Genomic DNA, 24,122 nt, shown 5'->3' on the forward strand with positions numbered 1-24,122 from the left:
TTAAAAAAAAAAAAGTGTTACCTTCAGGGTGGGTCCAAAAGTAACCCCAGCAAATAAGCAGGAAGCAGATGGTACTTAAGATGTATGCAGTACATTTAATGCCAGTAAACTTCTACCAGACTAACAGTCACACCCCAGAAAACGTCATAGATGTACAAATGTGAAATTTCAAATAACTTAAAGTTTATTCTTCTGGGATGTCAGGCTGTACTCTTGTAGATGTATAACAACATTTTACAGGAACCTACTGTGTCCAACTTCAGGACTGAAGAAATCACCCGATCAGGAAACAGCACAGAATCAGGAAGGGAGAGTTGGTACTGGGGTTGTATGTGAACCCATGAGAACCAATAGTCATAAAGGTGCAGTGCTTCCAGTGGGAAAGGAGATGTCCACAAGACCGTAATCTTAATGCCCTCAGCTGTGTGAAATCTTAAGAAGAAAAGTAAGTTTTCGGCTCTGTGAAGTCTGATTACATATTACAGAGATTTTATTTTTACAGAAATATGCATTTTTATTTCCATCATTCACAAGAGCTAAAGTTAAATACAAACTGTATGTTTCACTTCCAATACAATTTTTTGTAACCACAAAACTTTCTTCAATATCGTGCACTGTAATAGAAGATAAAATCTTACACTTTTAACAGGACACAATACTCAAAGTGAATATCAGGACTAGGTGTATATCAACATTAAGCCATGGTGCCATGTCTGTACCATATTGAATAATACCTCCATGAACATATATTTAAAGAAAAAATGGTGCTTCTCTTTAAACCAGTGTAAACTGTTAAAACAAACTATGTGCGGTATTCCCTGGGTTCCAGACATTTCACTATTGTTATCAACATATAGAAAATATTTATTAATATCATAAATTGTAAATTCTGACCAAATGAAACGAACACATAAAAATTTCAAAATCTGTACGTATGTTGTTGTCGAAGTTCGTTTCTTGCCAAGAGGCTACCATGTACGATTGCAACATGCTGCTTCAAGTTTTCCTTCAATTTCGTTCTTTTTGGACAGTGGGGACACTGGAACATGGGCTCCTTTCCACATTCTAGTTTCATGTGACGCCACAAACTTCTTCGGTGTACATAACATCTTCCACAGTCCGGGCATTGAAACGATTCCTTTTCTGACATCTGAGACTGACCATGCAACTGTGTGCCAGCTCCTGTGACTATCTGTCAAAAGGAAAATATATTCACCGTGAGGTAGGATAAGTTAGCAACTTCATTATAAACTAAGCTCAAAGCTAATTTTTACTAACAGATTTTTTTCTCACTGCTTCTGATGGAAAATATGTCACTTGGCTGTTCTTTGGTTAATATTCTTTCAATTCTCAGCATAACATCCCTGCAAGGGAGTCTGGGCCTCCCGCTGGAATACACTTATTCGTGATAGGAAGGTCTGAGTGCCCTGGCCACATGGAGAGCTAGTGTCGACACAAGCATCTGGTAGGATCACAAATGCTAGACATGTTGTATGAATATATGGAAAATAGAGCAAATGAATGAATGAATGAACAGGAACCATGCAAAAGACAATCCCTGAGCTCCAAAATGGGGGTTAGGCATGAGGCTAACAACCTCACTTATGCTATATAATTTCTAAAAATACTGGGACCTATATGCATTTTGCAGAACTGTTTTATCTGAAAACTGCAAAAGGGTTCATTATATACATTATTATCATTATTGTGGTCTAATCAAGGGCTCTCACCTTCAGATTCCTAAATAAATCCAATGGATGTCCATAACTGGATGGTGACTGACATGCTTCTGAAATGATAATACACATATACAAAAAGATCAGAAACAAAAAAAAAACAATGTAAATGTTAACTGTCAGCAGGATTATATGAAATAGAAAGAGACAGATAGGTCATTTAACAAATACACACAGAATTTTGGTTGAAAACTCTGAATGGTGGAGACCATACAGAAGATACAGATAAAAGAGGAAAGATGATATCAAGCTCTCAAGTATGTCAGGTGTAAGACATCATCCAGCAAAACCATCCATCACACTATGCACAGTATCACATGATCTTCAAATCACACACATAAAAAACAGCAATGGAGGGACTGGCTTGCAAGAAGATGTGGGTAACACTTTAAGGGTTACACTGAAACCTGGAGAGACAGAGTGTAGAGATATGGACTGCACTCACGCACAACTGAATGCTTGGATTTTGTGGTTAGGATTATAAATCTGCTGGTTGTTCAATAAGAACAAGCAATTCTTACTCATGTTTTAGTCTTCTGGGTTGTGCCAACATGTACAAGTACTCTTAGTAGGTGGATACCAACATTCTAGAGGAACACACTGCCTCCATATTCAGGGAAGTATTCAGGAGAGGATGTAGATAGGTTATATGGGCAGAATGCAAGGAAGCTGATCGCTCAGATATATGGCACAGGGGGACAAATTATGACTTACCAAAGGCAAATGAATCACTTTATATCATTAGAAATATTTATTTGGCATGAGTAAACATTTTTTACTTCAGTCATACATGAGTATGTCATATTTGAGGTTTTCACGGTGGTGACTATGAACAAAGCAGTCTTCTGGAATGTGGCACCATGTAGATGTGCTGTTAACCGACGTTTCGGAGGAACGTATCGCCTCCATCTTCAGGGTAGAAGGAAAAATAAGAAAATCCGCAAGCGAAGAGACAGTGAGAACAGGTGCAAGCAGACTTTCTTTCTACCCTGAAGATGGAGGAGATACGTTCTTCCGAAACATCGGTTAACACCACATCTACACGGTGCCACATCCCAGAACGGCTGCTTTCTTCATACAAGAGCATGTTAGAAAATATTTCAAACACCCATCACAAAGTCCGTAAGAAAACCAGTTTATTTAAAGTATGTAACTGAGTTCATACAATAAGGAAAAAAAATCACAAAATCCATATACAAATATGAATTAACCAAGGTTCTTGTTGTATAACAAGCTGAATGCCAGTTCACAGATAAAGCTCCGCTTTAAAATCTGACAATATGATGATGCACTGCCTGGAAAGGGCAACTGCACACCTTAGGGGACAGTGACAGGTGAGCATGGAGCTGCCGTTGAATGAGTATTAGCATGGGAAGTTGAAAAACTCACGGGAAAACCTGATTCAGTGCCACTTCATCAACCATGAAGCACCCATAGTTAACCAGGAATGAACTTGGGGCTCCACTACAAAACGCTTGAATATACAACCCGTCTATCACATAGCCACAAACATGAATTTCAAAAAAAATGTGAACTTTGCATATGTTTACATTTTATATGAGCAGCCATGTTAGATTTTCGCTTTGATTTCTTGGGACAATATGGACACTGAAACCTAGGCTCTTTCCCACATTCCATGTTTCGGTGACGTAGGAAACTACTCTGATGAGCATAATATTTCCCACAGGCTAAACATCTGAATCGTTCATCTCCAGAATTCCTGCCTTGTAAGCAACCTACTCTTGTCGCAGATCCAGGTTCACCTTGAGACATCTCCTGGAAAGAACAGAAAACAAATGTCAGATTCAAGCCATATCTACTATATCAACAAATCTTGCTGTTCATTAACACAGTTTTAAAGTTGCAAAGTAATCAATGTGCCATGCTCACAGCGTCACCTTACTTACTGACTTGAAACCCCTTGATTCACAAAATTACTGCCATTTACCAGGCTCCAGGAAATGAGTGTTTTCATGCCTTTAAAATTTATAGCCTAATACTAGTCAGTTCATGGTACATCACCTAATTCGCAACAATTACTATTATGGTATTAAATATTACAGTTGCTACACCGCTGCTTCAAATTAAGGAGATTGTAATTCCAAATCTTGGCCTGAAGAGTGGCTATCTGAACTGAAATTTCCTGTTGCTTTCCTCAGTCCCTTCAGGCAAATGCCAGTACAGTATGTCAAATTAGGCCACAACTGCTTCCTTTGATGTCACTATTTTATATAAATGTTCACTAATCACCATACCATTGAACAACATAGAGTCTGAGCTATTGACAGCGCTGGTATCGAACAGCATACAGTCTGAGCTATTGACAGTGCTGGTATTGAACAGCATACAGTCCAAGCTATTGACAGTACTGGTATCAAACAGCATACAGTCTGAGCTATTGACAGTACTGCTATCGAGCAGCATAGTCTGAGCTATTGACAGTGCTGGTATCGAACAGTATACAGTCTGAGCTATTGACAGTGATGGTATCAAACAGCATATAGTCTGAGCTATTGACAGTACTGGTATCGAGCAGCATGGTCTGAGCTATTGACAGTGTTGGTATCAAACAGCATACACTCTGAGCTATTGACAGTACTGGTATCGAACAGCATACAGTCTGAGCTATTGACACTTCTGGTATCAAACAGCATGCAGTCTGAGCTATTGACAGTGCTGGTATCTTCATTATGATCAGCAGCTCAGACTATGCATGTGGCATCAAATGGCAACATAATCTGTGAATAATGAACTGGAAAGGATGCAGAAGGAAGTGCATGTGGTGTGATTTGATGTTACCTTAGAGAAACAAAGGATAATCAAGGTTGAAATCAGGTAGGACAGTCAGTGGTCTGGCTGTGCTTAGAACCCGGCCACCTCCTGTACATAAGTCAGAAGCATTTCTGCCTGAGCCAACTTACTTAACAGCAGCAACAGTAACTAAAACATCAATAAATAGAACAGGAATTTCCTGAACTGTTTCAGCAGTGTGATTTCCATTTCTCCACCATACCACTACTGACACAATAAACTGGTTGATATCAATCGCCAATTTTGTTTCATTCACCCCACTACCAGAAAACCAAAATAAGTTTCACCAGCTAAGAGATACAAAAGCATATGACCATTGGTCTAAATCAAAACAAATGTGGGTACACATGCTCAATAGGAAATGAAAAATTTATAAAATATTCATGGAAGTAACAATTCTATTTGGCCATTTCAAATTTCGTGTACATTTGCATGCTCATCAGGCTGTTAAATTTCAGTAACTGCACACTTCAGACAACAGTCGCAATCCCCACCTCTTTCATCTGATTCACAAGATTTGTGGCTGTCAGACGTTCACCATTCGAACATGTCTCTCTCATATTTAAGGAAGACTGGAATGAGTGTTCATAAAGAGACCATGATCCCTTTAATTCTGAAACAAAAGAACAATTTAAGGAACGCTATTTCACAGAGATAATACTTTATGTTTGTTATATATAATCATGCCTTTATTGATATGTGATGTTTTAAAAACTGTTCCAATTCTAGGGCTCAGTTGAGGGTTCTGGATATAGGAAAATATGATGGATTATTTGTGGAAAAGTCAACACACGATGAAAAAAAAAGTAATATTACACTACCACTAAGATACACCATGGAAACTAGTATTGCAGAAATGTGTTACTGAGATAATCTAATAGTCAAAAACCAAATATTACTGCCATCTCTGAGGAAAAGCAGAAATTACATACTAACCAAGCACATAGAAAATGCCAGTCCTGAGTCCAGCCTAGCATTATATGGAACATACACTGGTGCAAACGGGTTATGAGAGCAGGACTGCACTTTCTCTTGAGAATTAATATTGCAGCTGTCTTCTAATCTGACATCTTTCAAACCATTATATTGGTACCAATGTTTCAGAGGAACATACTGTCTCCATCTTCAGGGATGTAACTGGAGCCAATATGTTACTCTGAAATGGTGGTATCTATCTATAAGACTATATGGCATCATAAATCACAATATGAATATAAACCACCACGAAAAACTACATTCCCTAGAAGTTGACAGTTGCTCAGCTGACCAAGGAAATCTCCACTATTTAAGGCATATAAGGTTCACCACTGCATTCATAAGAACCCATCATTGGAGCCTATCCTAATTCAATCCACACCCCCAAGTCCATGTATTTTTTATATCTATTCTATTGTTTTCCAGTAGCCTAACATAGAAGCAAATCAAAGCATAACCCTCTCTCATATTTCTATACTGAGAGTAGAATTTTCTTCTAAATGAGCTACAAAAATCTAACGTATCAGTGATCTTACTTACTTACAAAAATAAACTTGGCCTTGAATGAATTAAAAAACTGAAACATACATGTCGTGAAGTAACAGGTGAAACTGAGTGCACTACAAGATGGCCACTGTATACATATCATGGATACAAATAGAGCACAAATTATGACAATTCCAGAAACTATCTCGAAGTAATGAGGCAAGATACTACAAAAATGTTTAGACATACACGCTATTGCACCTAAGATGTCTGATGTATAATTATCATAAATGTTTAATACGTGACATATTCCATCCAGCCCTACGGGGAAAGGATTGGATCGATGAAATGAAAATAAATGTAAATGTAAATTAAACTACAACTGTCGAAGCTTATTTTACCAGTTAGAGGAGTTCAATACATGCACTATTGGTAATTCTACATACATCAAGTTTGTATTCCAGCTGTATCCATACATTGTGCAGGAAATGTAACTTTCCCTTTCCACAGAAAACGTGTCATAGGAAAGTTCCCAGACTAGGTCAAAAGAAGTGCTGGCTTAACCTACTCATTTTTGGCTGCCATCTCCTTCAAAACTGTCCCCTTGGGAATGTATACAGCAATCCCACCATTTTTTCTGTGCTTCAAAAGCACCATTGAAGTCATTTTCCTTACTGCCGTCAAGTAAGTGCCTTGTACATACAAAAATTACACAAGTGTTAAGTGCTTATATTTAACATGTGAATCAACACTGAACTTGTGCTTTCATCGAAATGGACAATATGGACACTGAAAATGAGGTTCCTAACCACATTCTTGAGTCTCATGTTGCCACAGACTTTTTCATTGCAAATCATTCCCCCCCCCCCCCAGTCATACACTGCAACAGTCCTTTTCCTGTTTTCTTAACATGACCATGTACTTTGCACATTCCAATTCCAGATTCATTTTGGAATATCTACTGCACAGAAGAACAAAACTAATATTAACAAAATATATCACACATATGTGTAATCGGTAACACCTTTGTTGTTAATAGAATATTTCAGGATTTTTTAAATGCTTTTGTGTTCTATTGTAACTCCTACCTTTTTGTAATAATTTAGGGATTTTGATGCTATGACACAATCTGGGGAATATGTCTTCTTCATATTTAGAGACCTGGATTGATATCCATTATTACACAAATCATGCACTTCTGAAACAAGCAACAAAATAAACATTCACAATCAAACTAAAGCTGGGAAACAGTCTGCAGTATTTCAAGCACACAAGTGTGGGTAACACTTTAAGTGTTACACTGAAACCTGGAGAGACGGAGTGTAGAGATATGGACTGCATTCACGCACAACTGAATGCTTGGATTTTGTGATAAGGATTATAAATCTGTTGGTTGTTCAATAAGAACAAGCAATTCTTACTCATCTTTTAGTCTTCTGGGTTGCGCCAACATGTACTCTTAGTAGGTGGATACCAACATTCTAGAGGAACACACCGCCTCCATCTTCAGGGACAATGTAGATTGGGTGAGGATGTAGTTAGGTTATATAGGCAGAATGCAAGGAAGCTGATCACTCAGATATATGGGACAGGGGGAAAAATTATGACTTACCAATAGCAAAGAAATCACTTTACGAGTATATCATCAGAAATATTTATTTGTCATCAGTAAACATTCTTTTTTTTCAGTCATAAAAGAGTATGTCATATTTGAGGTTTTCACGTCGGTGACTATGAAAAAAGCAGTTTTCTGGGATGTGGCACCATGTAGATGTGGGGTTACCGACGTTTCGGAGGAACGTATCGCCTCCATCTTCAGGGTAGAAGGAAAAATAAGAAAATCTGCAAGTGAAGACAGTGAGAACAGGTGCAAGCAGACTTTCCTTCTACCCTGAAGATGGAGGCGATACGTTTCTCCGAAACGTCGGTTAACACCACATCTACAAGGTGCCAAATCCAAGAAGACTGCTTTCTTCATACAAGAGTATGTTTGAAAATATTTCAAACACCCATCGCAAAGTCCGTAAGAAAACCAGTTTGTTTAAAGTACCTAACTGAGTTCATACAATGTGAAAAAAAAATTACAAAATCCACATTTTTTTCCCCTTGGCACTACAGCCCCATTGGGCCTAGGCCTACCTCCATGAACTTCTCCGTTCACTTCGGTTTTTGTAGATCTTACACATTCGGTAGGACTCCTTGGGCGGGTGATCAGCTCGTCGCAAGGCCTCTACCTGTACATAAATAGAAAAACGCACACACAGAAACTAAACATCCATGCCCTGAATGGGATTCGAACCCATGATCCAGGTTTCCAAGCGGGCGAAGACAGTACATGCCTTAGACCGCTCGGCTACCGTGACCGGCACAAAATCCACATAAAAATATGAATTAACCAAGGTTCTTCTTGTATAACAAGCTGAATGCCAGTTCAGAGATAAACCTCTGCTTTAAAATATAACAATATGATAATGCACTGACTGGAAAGAGCTACTGCACACCTTCGGGGACAGTGCCAGGTGAGCATGGAGCTCCGTTGAATGAGTAATACCATGGGAAGTTGAAAAACTCAGGGGAAAACTGATTCAGTGCCACTTCATTGACCATGAAGCACCCATAAAGTTATCCAGGAATGAACTTGGGGCTCCACTATAAAAAGCTTGAATATACAGACCTGTCTATCGCATAGCCACAAACATGAATCTCAAAAAAAATGTGAACTTTGCATATGTTTACATTTTATATGAGCAGCCATGTTAGATTTCTGCTTTGATTTCTTGGGACAATATGGACACTGAAACCTAGGCTCTTTCCCACATTCCATGTTTCGGTGACGTAGGAAACTACTCTGATGAGCATAATATTTCCCACAGGCTAAACATCTGAATCGTTCATCTCCAGAATTCCTGCCTTGTAAGCAACCTACTCTTGTCTCAGATCCAGGTTCATCTTGAGACATCTCCTGGAAAGAACAGAACACAAATGTGAGATTTAAGCCATATATACTATAGCAACAAATCTTGCTGTTCATTTACAGTTTTAAAGTTGCAAAGTAATCAATGTGCCATGCTCACAGTGTCACCTTACTTACTGACTTGAAACCCCTTGATTCACAAAATTATGCCATTTACCAGGTTCCAGGAAATGAGTGTTTTCATGCCTTTAAAATTTATAGCCTAATACTAGTCAGTTCATGGTACATCACCTAATTCGCAACAATTACTATTATGGTATTAAATATTACAGTTGCTACACCGCTGCTTCAAATTAAGGAGATTGTAATTCCAAATCTTGGCCTGAAGAGTGGCTATCTGAACTGAAATTTCCTGTTGCTTTCCTCAGTCCCTTCAGGCAAATGCCACTGCAGTGTGTCAAATTAGGACACACTGCTTCCTTTGATGTCACCTTTTTATATCAATGTTCACTAATCACCATACCATTGAACAGCATAGAGTCTGAGCTATTGTCAGTTCTGGTATCAAACAGCATACACTCTGAGCTATTGACAGTACTGGTATCAAACAGCATACAGTCTGAGCTATTGACAGTGCTGGTATCTTCATTATGATCAACAGCTCAGATTGTGCATGTGGCATCAAATGGCAACATAATCTGTGAATAATGAACTGGAAAGGATGCAGAAGGAAGTGCATGTGGTGCGATTTGATGTTACCTTAGAGAAACAAAGGATAATCAAGGTTGAAATCAGGTAGGACAGTCAGTGGTCTGGCTGTGCTTAGAACCCGGCCACCTCCTGTACATAAGTCAGAAGCATTTCTGCCTGAGCCAACTTACTTAACAGCAGCAACAGTAACTAAAACATCAATAAATAGAACAGGAATTTCCTGAATTGTTTCAGCAGTGTGATTTCCATTTCTCCACCATACCACTACTGACACAATAAACTGGTTGATATCAATGGCCAATTTTGTTTCATTCACCCCACTACCAGAAAACCAAAATAAGTTTCACCAGCTAAGAGATACAAAAGCATATGACCATTGGTCTAAATCAAAACAAATGTGGGTACACATGCTCAATAGGGAAAGAAAAATTTATAAAATATTCATGGAAGTAACAATTCTATTTGGCCATTTCAAATTTCGTGTACATTTGCATGCTCATCAGGCTGTTAAATTTCAGTAACTGCACATTTCAGACAACAGCCGCAATCCCCACCTCTTTCAGCTGATTCACAAGATTTGTGGCTGTCAGACGTTCACCGTTCGAACATGTCTCTCTCATATTTAAGGAAGAATAGAATGGGTGTTCATAAACAGACCATGATCCCTTTAATTCTGAAACAAAAGAACAATTTAAGGAACACTGTTTCACAGAGATAATACTTTATGTTTGTTATATATAATCATGCCTTTATTGATATCTGATGTTTTAAAAACTCTTCCAATTCTAGGGCTCAGTTGAGGGTTCTGGATATAGGAAAATATGATGGGATTATTTGTGGAAAAGTCAACACACGATGAAAAAAAAATAATATTACACTACCACTAAGATGAACCATGGAAACTAGTATTGCAGAAATGTGTTACTACGATAATCTAATATGCCATCTCTGAGGAAAAGCAGAAATTACATGCTAACCAAGGACATGGAAAATGCCAGTCCTGAGTTCCTAACCACATTCTTGATTCTCATGTTGCCACAAACTTTTTCATTGAAAATCATTCCCCCCTCTTCCCTTGCCCCCCCACCACAGTCATACACTGGAACATCCCTTTCCTGTTTTATTAACATGACCATGTACTTTGCACATTCCAATTCCAGATTCATTTTGGAATATCTACTGCACAGAAGAACAAAACTAATATTGACAAAATATATTACACATACGTGTAATCAGTAACACCTTTGTTGTTAACATAATATTTCAGGACTTTTTAAAGGCTTTTATGTTCCATTGTAACTCCTACCTTTTTGTAATAATTTAGGGATTTTGATGCTATGACACAATCTGGGGAATATGTCTTCTTCATATTTAGAGACCTGGATTGATATCCTTTATTACACAAATCATGCACTTCTGAAACAAGCAATAAAATAAACATTCATAATCAAACTAAAGCTGGGAAAGAGTCAGCAGTATTTGAAGCACACAATACATTTGCTTCAATCAGAGTGTGACCTTTGTAACTTTATGCCCCAATTCTCATTTTGAACCAAACTAAAGAAGAATGTTACATATCTGGAGGTAATATTCAGTTGCTTTATGATACTATGCTATCTTCTGTGTCTGTAGAGCATTGAATGAGATGTGGAAGTATGATTATGAAAATGATATAAGAGGAAGATGTCTTGGTTCATTGCAACCCAGGGTTCAACAAATCCAAACATTCATTTGTTCTTGACAAATAATAAATCAAAACTGATAATTAGAAAGGTCTTTTAGTTTATTGCTTATATTCCCTTCTGCCTTCCCCCCCACATTTCCCAAAAGATGTAAAACAGTAAATTGGAACACTGCACACATGCTACATATTACAAGGGACAGTACTTCATATGTCTTATGGATTATGTGATGGTAAGTAAGCAGATAAGGAGCACTACAACAACATTGCTAGATGCAGTTTCTATTCTGGAGAAATGTATGGTAAGTAGAATTCCTATCTAACTATTGAACTGATTCAACAATTGTTGACTCCTGTATATATCTTAGTAAACATGTTACAACATAAATGGTGATATTCCTGAAAAAAGACAATACATGGTAAACCAAGCATATGACAGTAATACCATTAAAAGGCTTGTTGTAGTTCAGATTAATAAATCTACGGAAAAGGAATTATTTCATTTAAGGAAATATACCGATATTCATTTTAACTGCATTAAAATACACACAAATAAACAGTGTGTAAGTCTTTATTAATGAAGTAATCTCTTACTTTTAGTATAATTTACTGGCATGACCAGAACTGTTTATTACAAAACAAAACATAACAGTAGATATACAATTTACAACATACATTTATCTCAATAAAATAAAATGATGAATCTGACTCAGAAAGGCTTTATATTCATTCTACATGCTTGAGGAAAACAAAAATTGAATAATGGGTGTGTTAAAAATATTTTTGATAGATACTGGATCAGATGTTCTCAAAGCAGTGACAACTAACTTCTGAGATGCAGTCCAGTGGAAATTCGCCATGTTTTGTAGGTACATGCTGCTTCCATCTTCTGGGTGAAAGAATAAACCTAGCAAACAAACATGAATAAGCCTTTGAAGATGAAGGCAGCATGTTCTCTTGAGACATCAGTGAACTTCTACCAGCCTACACAACAAAACATTCCAGATAATTCTAGTCTCCATGCTTTGACAGCAGCTACAAATGACTGCAACCAGATTATTCTTGTATTAAAATGTGCATGTCCTACAATAAATTGTTTGGAGACAAAAAAAAAACATTCTTTGGAACAATATCCTTCTCACAGCAAACCCTTTCAATTGGACATTTTGCATAATTGTTTGTAACATCCAAGTAACATATATGGAAAGAAACTGGGGAATGAAACCAAATCTGACTGATTATTACATTATATATTGACATTTTTTCAAGTGTGTATGTTTATGTACCTGAACCTAAAAAATTGTGAAAGGAAACAAGCATGACCTATTTTAAAGCATTACTCTTGTGCCTGCCTGTAGGAAAACCATAAATATCTTAGTACAGTAGATCTTTTCAAATACAATGTCATAACAGGCAACAAAAAATCAACCTCTGCACAGTGATCAAATTGGATTGTAGCATTCATATTAGAATCTTTCTCGCCTGCTCAGAGCAGCTCATCAGCAATGAAAGAATTACAGTAGTTGCCATTATAAACATCAATTATTTAGTGGGACAACAAACAACATTATTACAAAGTTATATTAACTGCAATATATAAATAATTTACTTCTGTAAATGCATATGTTTAATGTGTGTTTCAATATTACATTTACGCTTCGATCTGTGTGGACAAAATGGACACTGAAACTTAGGCTCTTTGCCACATTCCTGGGTTAAATGTCGCCACAAACTCCTCTGGTGTAAGTAGCTTCTCCCACATGTTGAGCATTTAAATAACTCTTTCTCAACAATCCTGTTATTGTAAGATCTTTTTAATGGTGAAGACCTGAATCCTTGGGTTGAATTCTGAGACATCTGTGAGTGAAAAAAGAAACCAATGTTAACTTCAAATGGGAAAAAATGCATGAATATACCCTTAACTACATTACAGTGATTTCAAATTTTATTATTTAGAAATTTAAGAAGCAGAATTGTTGGTGTTCTGAATTCCCAACTTATAAATCTTTATATTTCCATGTGGATGTGTATGTATTGTCAGGTATTTTCTCAAAGCAAGAACTGTGTGCCAGAGAAACAGCCACTGCTGTGTAACATGGATAAATGGCCTGCAGGAAGCCAAGTTTTCTGTGTAGTCTGTGCTAAGGCTATATAACAAGGGAGGACCAGCTGCCAGTCTTGAGACGAGAGTTAGAAGAGTAGGAGGTTGGTGTGAGATGCCCACTGGCCCAGGGGCAGTGGGACGTTTACTGTTGGAAGATGTTTCCAAGAAGTGCAGTGAAGACCATGACTAAGAACACTAGTCTTTGTGTAATAGTGATTTGTAGCGAACGGTCCCAAGTTGTGTGTTAAAGCATCCAATAAATCCAGTTACCAATCCAAACCCTGTATATAGTCAATCAATTACATGACAGCATTTATCCTTGTGGAGTGTCCACATACATAAGCTTTGGAGTTTTCACTGTGGGAAGCGTTCGATTGAAGGTCTTTTGGGTTATGACACTGCACAGTCTTTTTGGTGGACAACAACATTTAGGAGGAACATGATGCCTCCATCTTTAGGACTGATATGTGCCAGGTGAGGATATGGTTAGGTTACCAGTTGCAAGGAAAGTGGTCACTCAGACCCACGGTAGGGGGACAGCAGACAGAACCCTGTTATGGCAATTAGGAACAGTGATCAGGGAAATGGCTCCATCAAGACCACAATTCAATTTCCCTCCTGTGACAGAAAAACTGTGATCCTGTTCATCCCTGGATCTGAAGTTCTGGTTCTGCGTATTGGTTACTTCTTGCTGGTTTCTAACTTGGATTATTCTTCAATCCTGATGATGGAGGCAGTATGTTCCACCAAAATGTAGGTAGGCTTCTATGGGAGTACACAACATTACATCACAGATGTTAGTATTCTTCATGTACACATACGAGGGGGTACCCAAAAGAAACCAAACTTATTTTTTTTAACTTATTTATTCAAATTTTAAGCACAAACCTTCAATCCCCTTCAAAGTACTCTCCACTTACACTAATACACTTGTCTAGTCTTTTAATCCATTTTTCAAAACATTGTCTAAATTCATCTTCTGTGATGCTTGACAGCGCCTCCATCGTTTTTTCCTTCACCTCAGCAACATCAGCAAAACGCTTTCCTTTCATGTCTCTTTTCATTCGAGGAAACAAAAAAAAGTCGCACTGGGCAAGGTCGGGTGAGTATGGAGGGTGAGGAACAGGGGTCATACCGTTTTTGGTCAAGAATTGTCGTACAGACAGGGCTGTGTGAGCAGGGGCATTGTCATGATGGAAAAACCCGTCACCCGACTGCCACAAATCTGGGCGCTTCCGCCGCAAACTGTCCGTCGTCGATCTTCCTTGATGATTTCACGAATTTTTTCAACATTCTCATGTGTTCGGGCCGTGGAAGGACGACCAGAACGAGGTTTGTCATCAATTGACATTTCACCATTTTTGAAACGGGAAAACCACTCAAACACTTGAGTTTTCCCATAGAATCGTCCTTGTACGCCGTTTTTAACATTTCAAGAGTTTCTGTTCCACTTTTCCCGAGCAAAAAGCAGAATTTCACCGCCGCACGCTGTTCACGAAAATCAGCCATTGCAAAAACGACGATCACACAAAACAGTTGTCACTATAAACTCTGCCAAAACTAGTCCTTACCTTCTGAAGCAACGGTAGTCGGCTTATCGACTCAGGAATGTTAGCTCTATGCGCTCATAGCGGCAAAACGCGGTACTACAAAAGCTCTGCCCACAAAAAAAAATAGTTCGGTTTCTTTTGGGTACCCCATCTTACATATATGTTTGCAGAAATCAGAAGTTGCTGGAAAGAATACATGTGTAAACTTACATCATACTATTATTACTGACTCTTACTTTCATTTCTTCTGTAGAGACAATTCCAACCTCTTCTAATTGGTTCATCAGATTTGTTGTCATAGTTACATCATTGAACCTCATCTCTGACATGTTCCAGGATGAATTAAATGAATATTCATGACCAGACAATTCATGGACTTCTGAAACAATAAGCATGAAAACTTAATTAAATGACATGTTACTCAGTCAAAAAAGAACTGTAAGTAAAAGTTAAGGATTCACTTGATAATAAAGGTCATTTATTAAACTAAAGTTCTGACAGGAAAATCTGAAGGAAGAAGACCATCTGAAAAATCTAGGCACAGATGAGAGGATAATAACAAAAAACTCCGTGGCCCGTAGTCCACAAGCAAACTATACCGACCGAGCGACCGCTGCTTGTCGGCGAAGTTAGTGCCAACTTTTGCAGATATAGGGTGTCACGTGGTCAGCGCAAAGGATCCCCACGGTCATTAATATCAGAACTTAAAGAAACAATATGGGGAAGTGTGGACTGGATTCTTCTAGCTTGGAATAGGAGCAGTGGCAGGCTCCTGTGAAAATGGTAAAAATGTTGGGAATTTCTTTACCTACTGAGCAACTATTAGCTCCTAAATGACTATGATTCATGGAGAGAGTTATTTATTATATTAAACCACCATCATTCAAATTAAATTACCAGTTAGAATTTCATCTATATATGATTCTTTTTTTAATTTCAACTAAAACAGATGATTTCTACAACTGATTCAGAAAAAAATAAGCATATACCTAGCATGTATTTAGGAGAAAAAATCAGAGCCAAATATACAGTCAACAACATAATAGGTTTCATCTGTGTCTTCACAAGATAAATCCAAAGTTGTTCCTATGCCATCAAGTATTATAAGCAAGTGGAGGTAAATCTCAGCACTACATGTAGGTGAGCAGCCAACTTTGTTCTGGTCATTTTTATTTCTTAGTGTTCACAAAACAGGAGACTCACTGGGTCTGGGGGCCAGTCTGAACATGATGGAAAAGAGAAATATTCCACTTCTAAGAATTACCTGTTTTTAACATCTCTGAGGGTGTCTCTTCATCAGAAAGAAATGCAGACCTTTATGTCTTCATTAGAAAGTTACTGACTCTGTTTTCAGCATATGACTGGTACCAAAGTCACCAAATCAGATATCTTTTTGAGCACACAGGATTTCCCTTCCATAAGGTTACCTGTTCAAGTTATAATGTACCCTCAATAATGTTTTACACAGATAATAATTCTGTGTATATTCTTTCCAAACTCCTGTACCAAAAATGTTTTTCTTCTTCTTCAGTTGCCACAGCACATCATCTACTAGAACTATGTTAATTGCGCTGGAGGATATTAATTTAAAAGGTAATATCTCACAAAATATTTTATTCTAAAACTTTTCAAAATTACATGTAATATGCATAACTTAGGTAAATTCACAAGGAATTTCACTTTCACAATCATTACACATCTCACATTCATAGAAACATTTGAAAACAAAATATGACTGATTACCTATTGTGATAAAAATATTATAATGATCACTGATAATGGTTAACAAAGTACTGAAAAAAGAAAGCTGTCTACAGTTGAGCGGGAACCCAGGAGAACATCAGATGATTTCTAGTTACAGAAAAAAACTGAAATTAACAATTTCAACAACTAAATTTCCAATCATATTCAACTGTGTAAGACAACTCTAGCCATGACATAGTTCAATCAGTCAGCTGCTGGCTTCCACAGAGGCCCAGATTCAACCTCACCACAGTCCATGCAGGATCTGAGGTGTAAAAGTGGCAACTGGAATCAATTTACTCAGAGAACTTCAATTTTTCCCCTGCCAATTATCATTCCACTAATGGTCCATTCTCTAATCTAACGCCTGGGGCTGTACAGTGGGCCTGCTTGGGACACCCAAGTACCAAGAAACTCAGTTTCAGCTCACCAAATTAATAAAAGAAATTGAACTGTCAAAAAATAATAGTGACTTATCAGTTTTAAAAGTTTATGACTTCATATTTTGGAAATGTGCCAAGAAGAATGTTCAGTAATCTTTTCAGAGTTAATAACTCTGAAGATGACACTGAAACGTTTGCCAAAACGTTAAAAAAAGCTTTAACATTCTGTGCACTCCCAAAAGCCTAAGTCACACACTAAACTCCAGCAGTGAAAATCTAAGGATTCGTTTTGGATCACTGAACAATCAATTTTACAGCTTTCTAACCATTCATCCCACCACCAAAAGACTCACATATGAAGTACCTGTTTTGGTTCTAGGAGTGACATGGGATCCTCCCTCTGGCTTTCTGGTAACAGAACAGTATGCTTAATGAAGAACATGGACAACTTTTATGTATAAGGACTGGCCACTGCTGCTGTGTGTTTTCTAATTATAGTCAATCTCCTATTAAGTATATTAAAAATAATATCCCTTCCATAAGCATGCCCAGCTGTCACTTTAAATATTTACAGACTGTCAGACCTACAAAATATAAAAACAGACACAGATTTTCATGTACTGTATCACACACCACTGAAACAGATTGGGCTGTCTACTTTCATAAAATAAGAAAACACTTCAGCATGTAAAAAGACTGACATCTAATCACATACAAATACATATCTGATTACTGTAAGATATCTTGCTTAAACAAATATTTATGAACTTCATAATAAATTAAAGAAAAACTCTTCTGAATGTCAATGTTATATTGGCTTACAAATTTAGATTTCATTTAATTATATTATTATTGTTGTTTTTATACTACTACTACATACTATTCCATACTATTATTACTTTCTACAGTCACAGTATTAGAGTATTACTTTGTATTTATCACATCATGGTGCTACATTTTACAGTAAACTACATAAATTAATGCTTAACTGGTATTTGCTGGGTTTTGATATGTGAAGCATAGTGCCTGAATGGCCAATCAGTATAGTTTCAACATTTTTCTTCCTTCCTTCCTTTCAAAAATTAAAACTGTACATATCCCAGTTCCTTTTAACTGATATTGTTTTGATTATGTTCATAACAACACACATCTCTAATCTATGGTATTTGCATACTTCTCTATTTTATTTATAAAGAAAATATCAGGATTTCCTTCATTAGTGCTGATAATGGCATCTGTACACAGATTATTTATATTCTGTACTTTACTACATTGTTTTTGTATTTGATATTCCAAGTTCTCTTGGCAATGGATATGAAGATGAATGTCTTCTTGGTTGTGTTAGCATGTAGCCTGGTATACAGGTACCAACATGTTGGAGAAATCTACTGCCTTCGTCTTCTACCCTATCAATACAACAGTTTCCTCCAAAACATTGGTATTTACATACCAAACTACATGGTGCCACAACACAGAACACCATAATCTTCTTGCTTTTTTATTTATTTAATCACATTGTCATATCCAATCAGTAAGCATTAAGAAGCAATGATGTCTGTGAATGATGAATTTGAAAGTTAGCAGAAATAAATGATATCATCAAAGTAACTGTCCTAGCATTTGTTATCAGGAAACCTACATATAACATCAGTCCAGACTGTCATCAGTATAGTTAGTATCCAGTCCAAAAGTCAAACTCAGAACTTTCCTGAGTACGAAACAAGAAAGCTAACCACTACAAAGCAACATTCTGAATGCTGAATTTATCAATAAAATAGTACTACTACCCTGAAGAGATATAAATTTCAAACACATGTTTTAAAGAATATACATGCTAAGGTATAAACAATGTAAGTATACAAGACAATATTTGGCAACTGTGTAAAAAAACAATAAAATTATTTTCTAAAATAATTATCACTGAGGTTTCTGATGAAGGTACTTAAGGTTTCCTATGAAGGTACTTAATATGTGCTGAGATGTTGCCCTTGCGTTTAGATCGCAGTGGACAGTAGGGACACTGAAACATTGGTTCCTTTCCACATTCAAAACGAACATGGTACAGCAGTGTCCTCTTCCATCGATACACTTTACCACAAGTTTTGCACGAGAAAACACCAGGGCCTTCAGAAGTAGAAAAGTGATGCATGCCTCTTCCTCTCGAACGGAGGTCAGGAGATGTCTGATTCGGTGATGACTTGGTCATCATCATGCCATGTTTCACAGGTTGTAACAGACGTTCAATATGAGTTTTAATGCTTGATGTATCAGTGACATTCTTAGGGAAATCTTCCAGAATATTTACAGGCATTTTTACACCTGCTTTCAACAAAGTGCCAGACAAAGTTGGCTGGTTACGTTGGTGACTGCTTGGTCTGAGGCCAGAATGAAAAACGTTTTTAGAAGTGGATTCTGGTATCTGTAAATTAGCAGAAGTGTGATGTGCTGGGGCAGTTCTGTCCTGTGATGCGCTGTCTGCAGTTAAGCTACTGAGGGCCAATGAGGAGAAGTCACAAGCTGATTGAATGCCGCCCCAAGCCCCTGTAACATTAAGAGCTCTTGGTTAATAAGAAAACCAAATTAAAACAACTGTTCCCAAGTTCAAATGCTCTAAGACATACTCCTCTTGCTACTGAAGCTGATACTTCTCCATGGCAGAGAACATGAATCAATAGACAACTAATTTTATTAATTAACACTGAGAAGGTTAATAATATTAATAATGCATTTATTTTAATGAATTTATCAATATGCTTTCTCTAAGACAGAACATAAAAAACAATAACAAAACTTTTGTCTCAATGTCAAGTACACACTCCATTATGCCGTAACATGCAATGTTGTGCACAAGTACATTATGTACTCCACACACTCAATAACATTAGCTCAATGGATATGTAATACTGCATACAATTATGGCAATATAACTCTGCTGTATAGATCAAAGTACTCACGCAACCAATTTGTCTACCAATAATAAACCTCAGTCATGGCATAACGAAAGTCATAAACCGCTTGGTCATAAGGCTGACATCTTCCACCTTTCCAACCTCACAGATGAAGCATGCCACTTACAGAAGAGCACTAGGTATTAACCATTTATATCGTAGTATTTTATGTGTACTACTTGCTTAAACGCTAAAACACCTTTGCATTTGGTCCAGAATGTATATATGTACTTCATATAATCCTCACAGTAAACAGCAATTATTTCCCTATACAGTGTTAATTGGTTGGTCTCTGTAATGAAGATAGTGTTTCCTGTAAAGCAAGATCAGAATGTTTATTCCTTAAGAGGAATTCAATTTTTCTTAAGGTTAATGGACAGGTTTCTGGGTTATGTAACAATGCTGTTTCAAATTTAGAGATGTTCAGCTGAATGAGATGGGATTATGATTATTAGCAATGAGAATATAAGGAAAAAAAAAACACATTTCAGGGCACTCCTCTGAAAAGGCTGAGGAAAACTATGAAACACATCAGCCAGGTCAGCTTGTAATCTGGCTGAGATGCCAAGTGGGCATCTCTGAAATACAATGTTCATCCAGTGTTGCCACTACAATCTGCTCAGTCACACAATTGGAACAAATTCTTTTACAAAGCCATAGGCTTCATATTTATAAACTCTGTTCAAATGGAAGTTTTTTGTTAATTAGTTAGATAATTAGTTGGTTGACTGGTTAGTTAATTACTCAGTAAGTTAGATGGTTGGTTGGTTGGTTGGTTGGTTGGTTAATTGGTTAGTTAGTTAGTTACTTACTTAGTTACTCAATTAGTTATGTAATATAATTCACTACCAAAAAATTGTGTCTGTTTTTATGTGGGACATCCATATACGAGTATCAGTGACTATTCCGAAACATGTCCATCACAGATTTACCCCATCTGTAATATACCCAGATAGTATTTTACATAAAATGGATGTTATTATGGAGGTCATGCACTTTATTACAATTACAATTAACGTTTTAACTGATCATGCATGGTATGCTTTATTTCATAACAAGCAGAAGCAACCATTACTCATGCAGGATATGGTTACTTCCCTCATCAATATCACAATATATAGTAAATCAATACTATACAGCAGGAACACTCTCACATTAAGAAATTGAAGTATAACATAATTAAGAAGAAAGACTGGGAATGAGGAGTGTAAATGCATCAAGAAATGCTGCTGAAAGACTTGCATGTTGCTTTCATAGACATACTTTCTGCAAATGTCAGCAAGAGTACAAACATCATGATATCTTTAGCTGTTCTCTATGTGATGTCATACACAGGAAATAGAGAACCAATGGCAAGGTTACATTATCATGTATATTAGATATACAAGTACTGTACTTTTGCACACACTGTTCATTTCATAAGATAAATAATAAAAACAGAAAACATTACATACAGAACAAAAGGATTGCCCAGATTTCAGCTGGTGTTCCTGTTGTAATCCTCACACAAATAACCACAAAGAAATGCAGCCTAAAATTATTTTATATTTAATTCACATACACTGGAGCCATGAACTATTCATTCCAATGCCACAATCATAATGGAGAAGTTGGGGCAAAGTCCATTTCTCTGTCTCTAAAAAAATTGCAGTAACAGGCCACAAAATGTGAATGGTTCCATAAAACAGACTGGTAGAATTTTAAGTTCTCATAACAGTGGCTATGAAGATCACTGCCTTCTCAGATGTGATGCTGAGCAGTCTGATGTGTGCATACACTATAGATGGAGCAGCCAGTTCCTCTAAAACCTTGGTACAAATCTACCAGACTACTCAGTACCACATTGAAGAAGACGTTACTCCTTAAGGTCGGTAGATACATGCAGGAGGAATCGTGAGAGGGGATGATAATTGTATTCACAAGTACCTATATATATTACAAAAAAACATTTTGAAACCAATGCAACGTAACAAAATTTTTCACAGTTATTTTCTTCCTGTCTCCCAGAGGCAGTAGATAAAAGAAATTTCTGTCTTACAAAATATAAAATAAAATCTCAACTGAAAAACAATGTTACTTGGAATAGTTCTGACTGTCAAAATATATTCAGCTATCTTCTGAGGATTCAGCAGTTTTTTCATTTATTATTTATTTATTTATTTACATTTATACAATCCGTTGATCCTTATGGTACAGCTGACCTGTGGATATGGATTTTGTCACAAGCTAATAGATTAAAATACGGAAAATACAAAAACTTACATACTTTTGTCATTAAGACAGTTAAAAGATTTATATTAATGTACAATGCATAAAATGATCAAAATTATAAAACAATAATTGATAGAAAATACTTGATAGAAAATACTTAGGTAATGATATAAAATTAACATATCAGGGGTACAATTACCAATTTTAATTACATACATGGTTAAAATATTCCTCTAAGGAATAAAAAGAATTTGAAAGAAAAAATCTTTTTAGCCTCAGTTTAAATAGTTTCACATCATTACTCATACTCTTGATTCTGGATGGCAGGTGGTTATAAGCCTTAATACCAAAGTAATATGGTCCTTTCTGAAAGATAATCAGATTACTCAATGTAACCAGCAAGTACAGCCCTACCTGCTGCATACTTCTTGCCGGTTATTTTCTTGGGTTACTCTTCAACCCTGAAGATGGAGGCAGTATATTCCTCTGAAATGACAGTGAATTTCTACTACATGGTGTCACATCATAGAGAACTGTGATCTTCACGGTCACTGCTATGAGAAACTCATATCTGATTATAATAAACCAATGACAATTTGAGAGTTGTGTATTCAGAACAGCCACAGGTTCTGGAAAATTATCAGACTGCCACTCACAGATTTAAAACAGGTTCATCCTTCTCTCAGTCCCCCTAAGTACTGATGCATCAGGGTGCTTATGCCGTATATGGTTTTTTAGGTTACTGTTCTGTTTTGTTTGCATTGGGCAGTACGGGCACTTGAACTGAGGTGCCATGCCACATTCATGCCTCAAGTGAGATACTAATGTCTTCTTCCATCGATATTGGCGGCCACATTGTGTACATTTGAAAGGGCCAACACTTCCTGATGAGGACTGGTAACCTTCTGTTAGGTCCACCCAAGGTGCAGAAACATTTCCAAATAATGTATCTTGCACTGACCATGAACTACTGATGCCTGGAACAAAGAGAAATACAATGCAAGTAACATAATTAATTACACTACATGACCCATGAATACCCTTAAACAGAAGAAGCAAGTTTAATATACTGACATACTACTTGTTGAAATTTCAAGGGGATGTTGCTATAGGTATCAATATCTTTGTTTAATGGGGAGCATACAATCGGCTGAAAAAAACAATTTATGTGCATATAATACTTCTTTTTGCCCATTACACCAAACATCAACAATAATAATGAATCTCAGTAAGTTGACAAGTTCTGGAAAGACACCTACAATTACACAAAGATACTAAACTTGACAGAATAAAAATATGGACTAATCAATGTTATCTAGAAGTATGCTATTAATTTTCATCAGCAAATGCTGATACTGCAACACTAACTCAAGGATACTTTCCACTTTTTCAATGCCATATTCTGCACCTATTTGTGCTCCTACCAACGCTGGCTAGTAACATACATAACAATAGAACAAGCATTTGCCTTTTATATACAATAAATTTTCACTTCAGTTCTTCCATGGTGAGATCTGAAAAGAATTGAAAGTGGAAATAAGATTCTTGGTCAAATCATTTCCAGATTCTGCATTTAGTTGACAACTTACTTTGAAGTTTCTTACATGTTCATAAGTCTGAGACCAGAAGCTTCCAAAGTCTGATCGTTTCCTCATAAGGAATCACAGGGACTCATCAAGGACTCATTATATTCATACAAGAGTGAGTGCCAAATACTAGAGTCATTCATCTTCCAAACTTGGAAAGAAAGAAACAAAAAAATGTTATTTAACAGATCTAACAGAAGAGATAATAAAGACTATGTTATCTTGCATGTGATGCCACACAGACTGGTAGATATTCATCAGCATTTTGAAGGAACCTACTGCC

The 24,122-nt window shown here is 36.8% G+C and overlaps 1 protein-coding gene across 27 annotated transcripts in view; it reads right to left on the minus strand.

The window, feature by feature from the left end:
• LOC111862456 (longitudinals lacking protein) overlaps nt 1-24,122 on the minus strand; it is a 595,591-nt gene that overhangs the window by 356,845 nt on the left and 214,624 nt on the right. The window contains exons 5-6 of one of the 27 annotated variants that reach the window (XM_033750673.1): nt 10,188-10,306; nt 8,637-8,970 (exon numbers count right to left, since the gene is read on the minus strand). The exons of 24 other annotated variants lie outside the window; for them this stretch is intronic. In XM_033750673.1, the coding sequence (XP_033606564.1) occupies nt 8,713-8,970; nt 10,188-10,306 (377 nt within the window). In that variant the 3' untranslated portion in view covers nt 8,637-8,712. Of the gene's footprint in view, nt 1-572; nt 1,193-8,636; nt 8,971-10,187; nt 10,307-16,383; nt 19,636-24,122 lie in introns of those variants that run through there. 2 more of the 27 variants (XM_033750674.1, XM_023847866.2) reach the window with 2 other exon arrangements.

Source organism: Cryptotermes secundus, unplaced genomic scaffold (assembly GCF_002891405.2).
Source record: "Cryptotermes secundus unplaced genomic scaffold, Csec_1.0 scaffold816, whole genome shotgun sequence".
In the NCBI taxonomy this organism is placed as follows: domain Eukaryota; kingdom Metazoa; phylum Arthropoda; class Insecta; order Blattodea; family Kalotermitidae; genus Cryptotermes; species Cryptotermes secundus.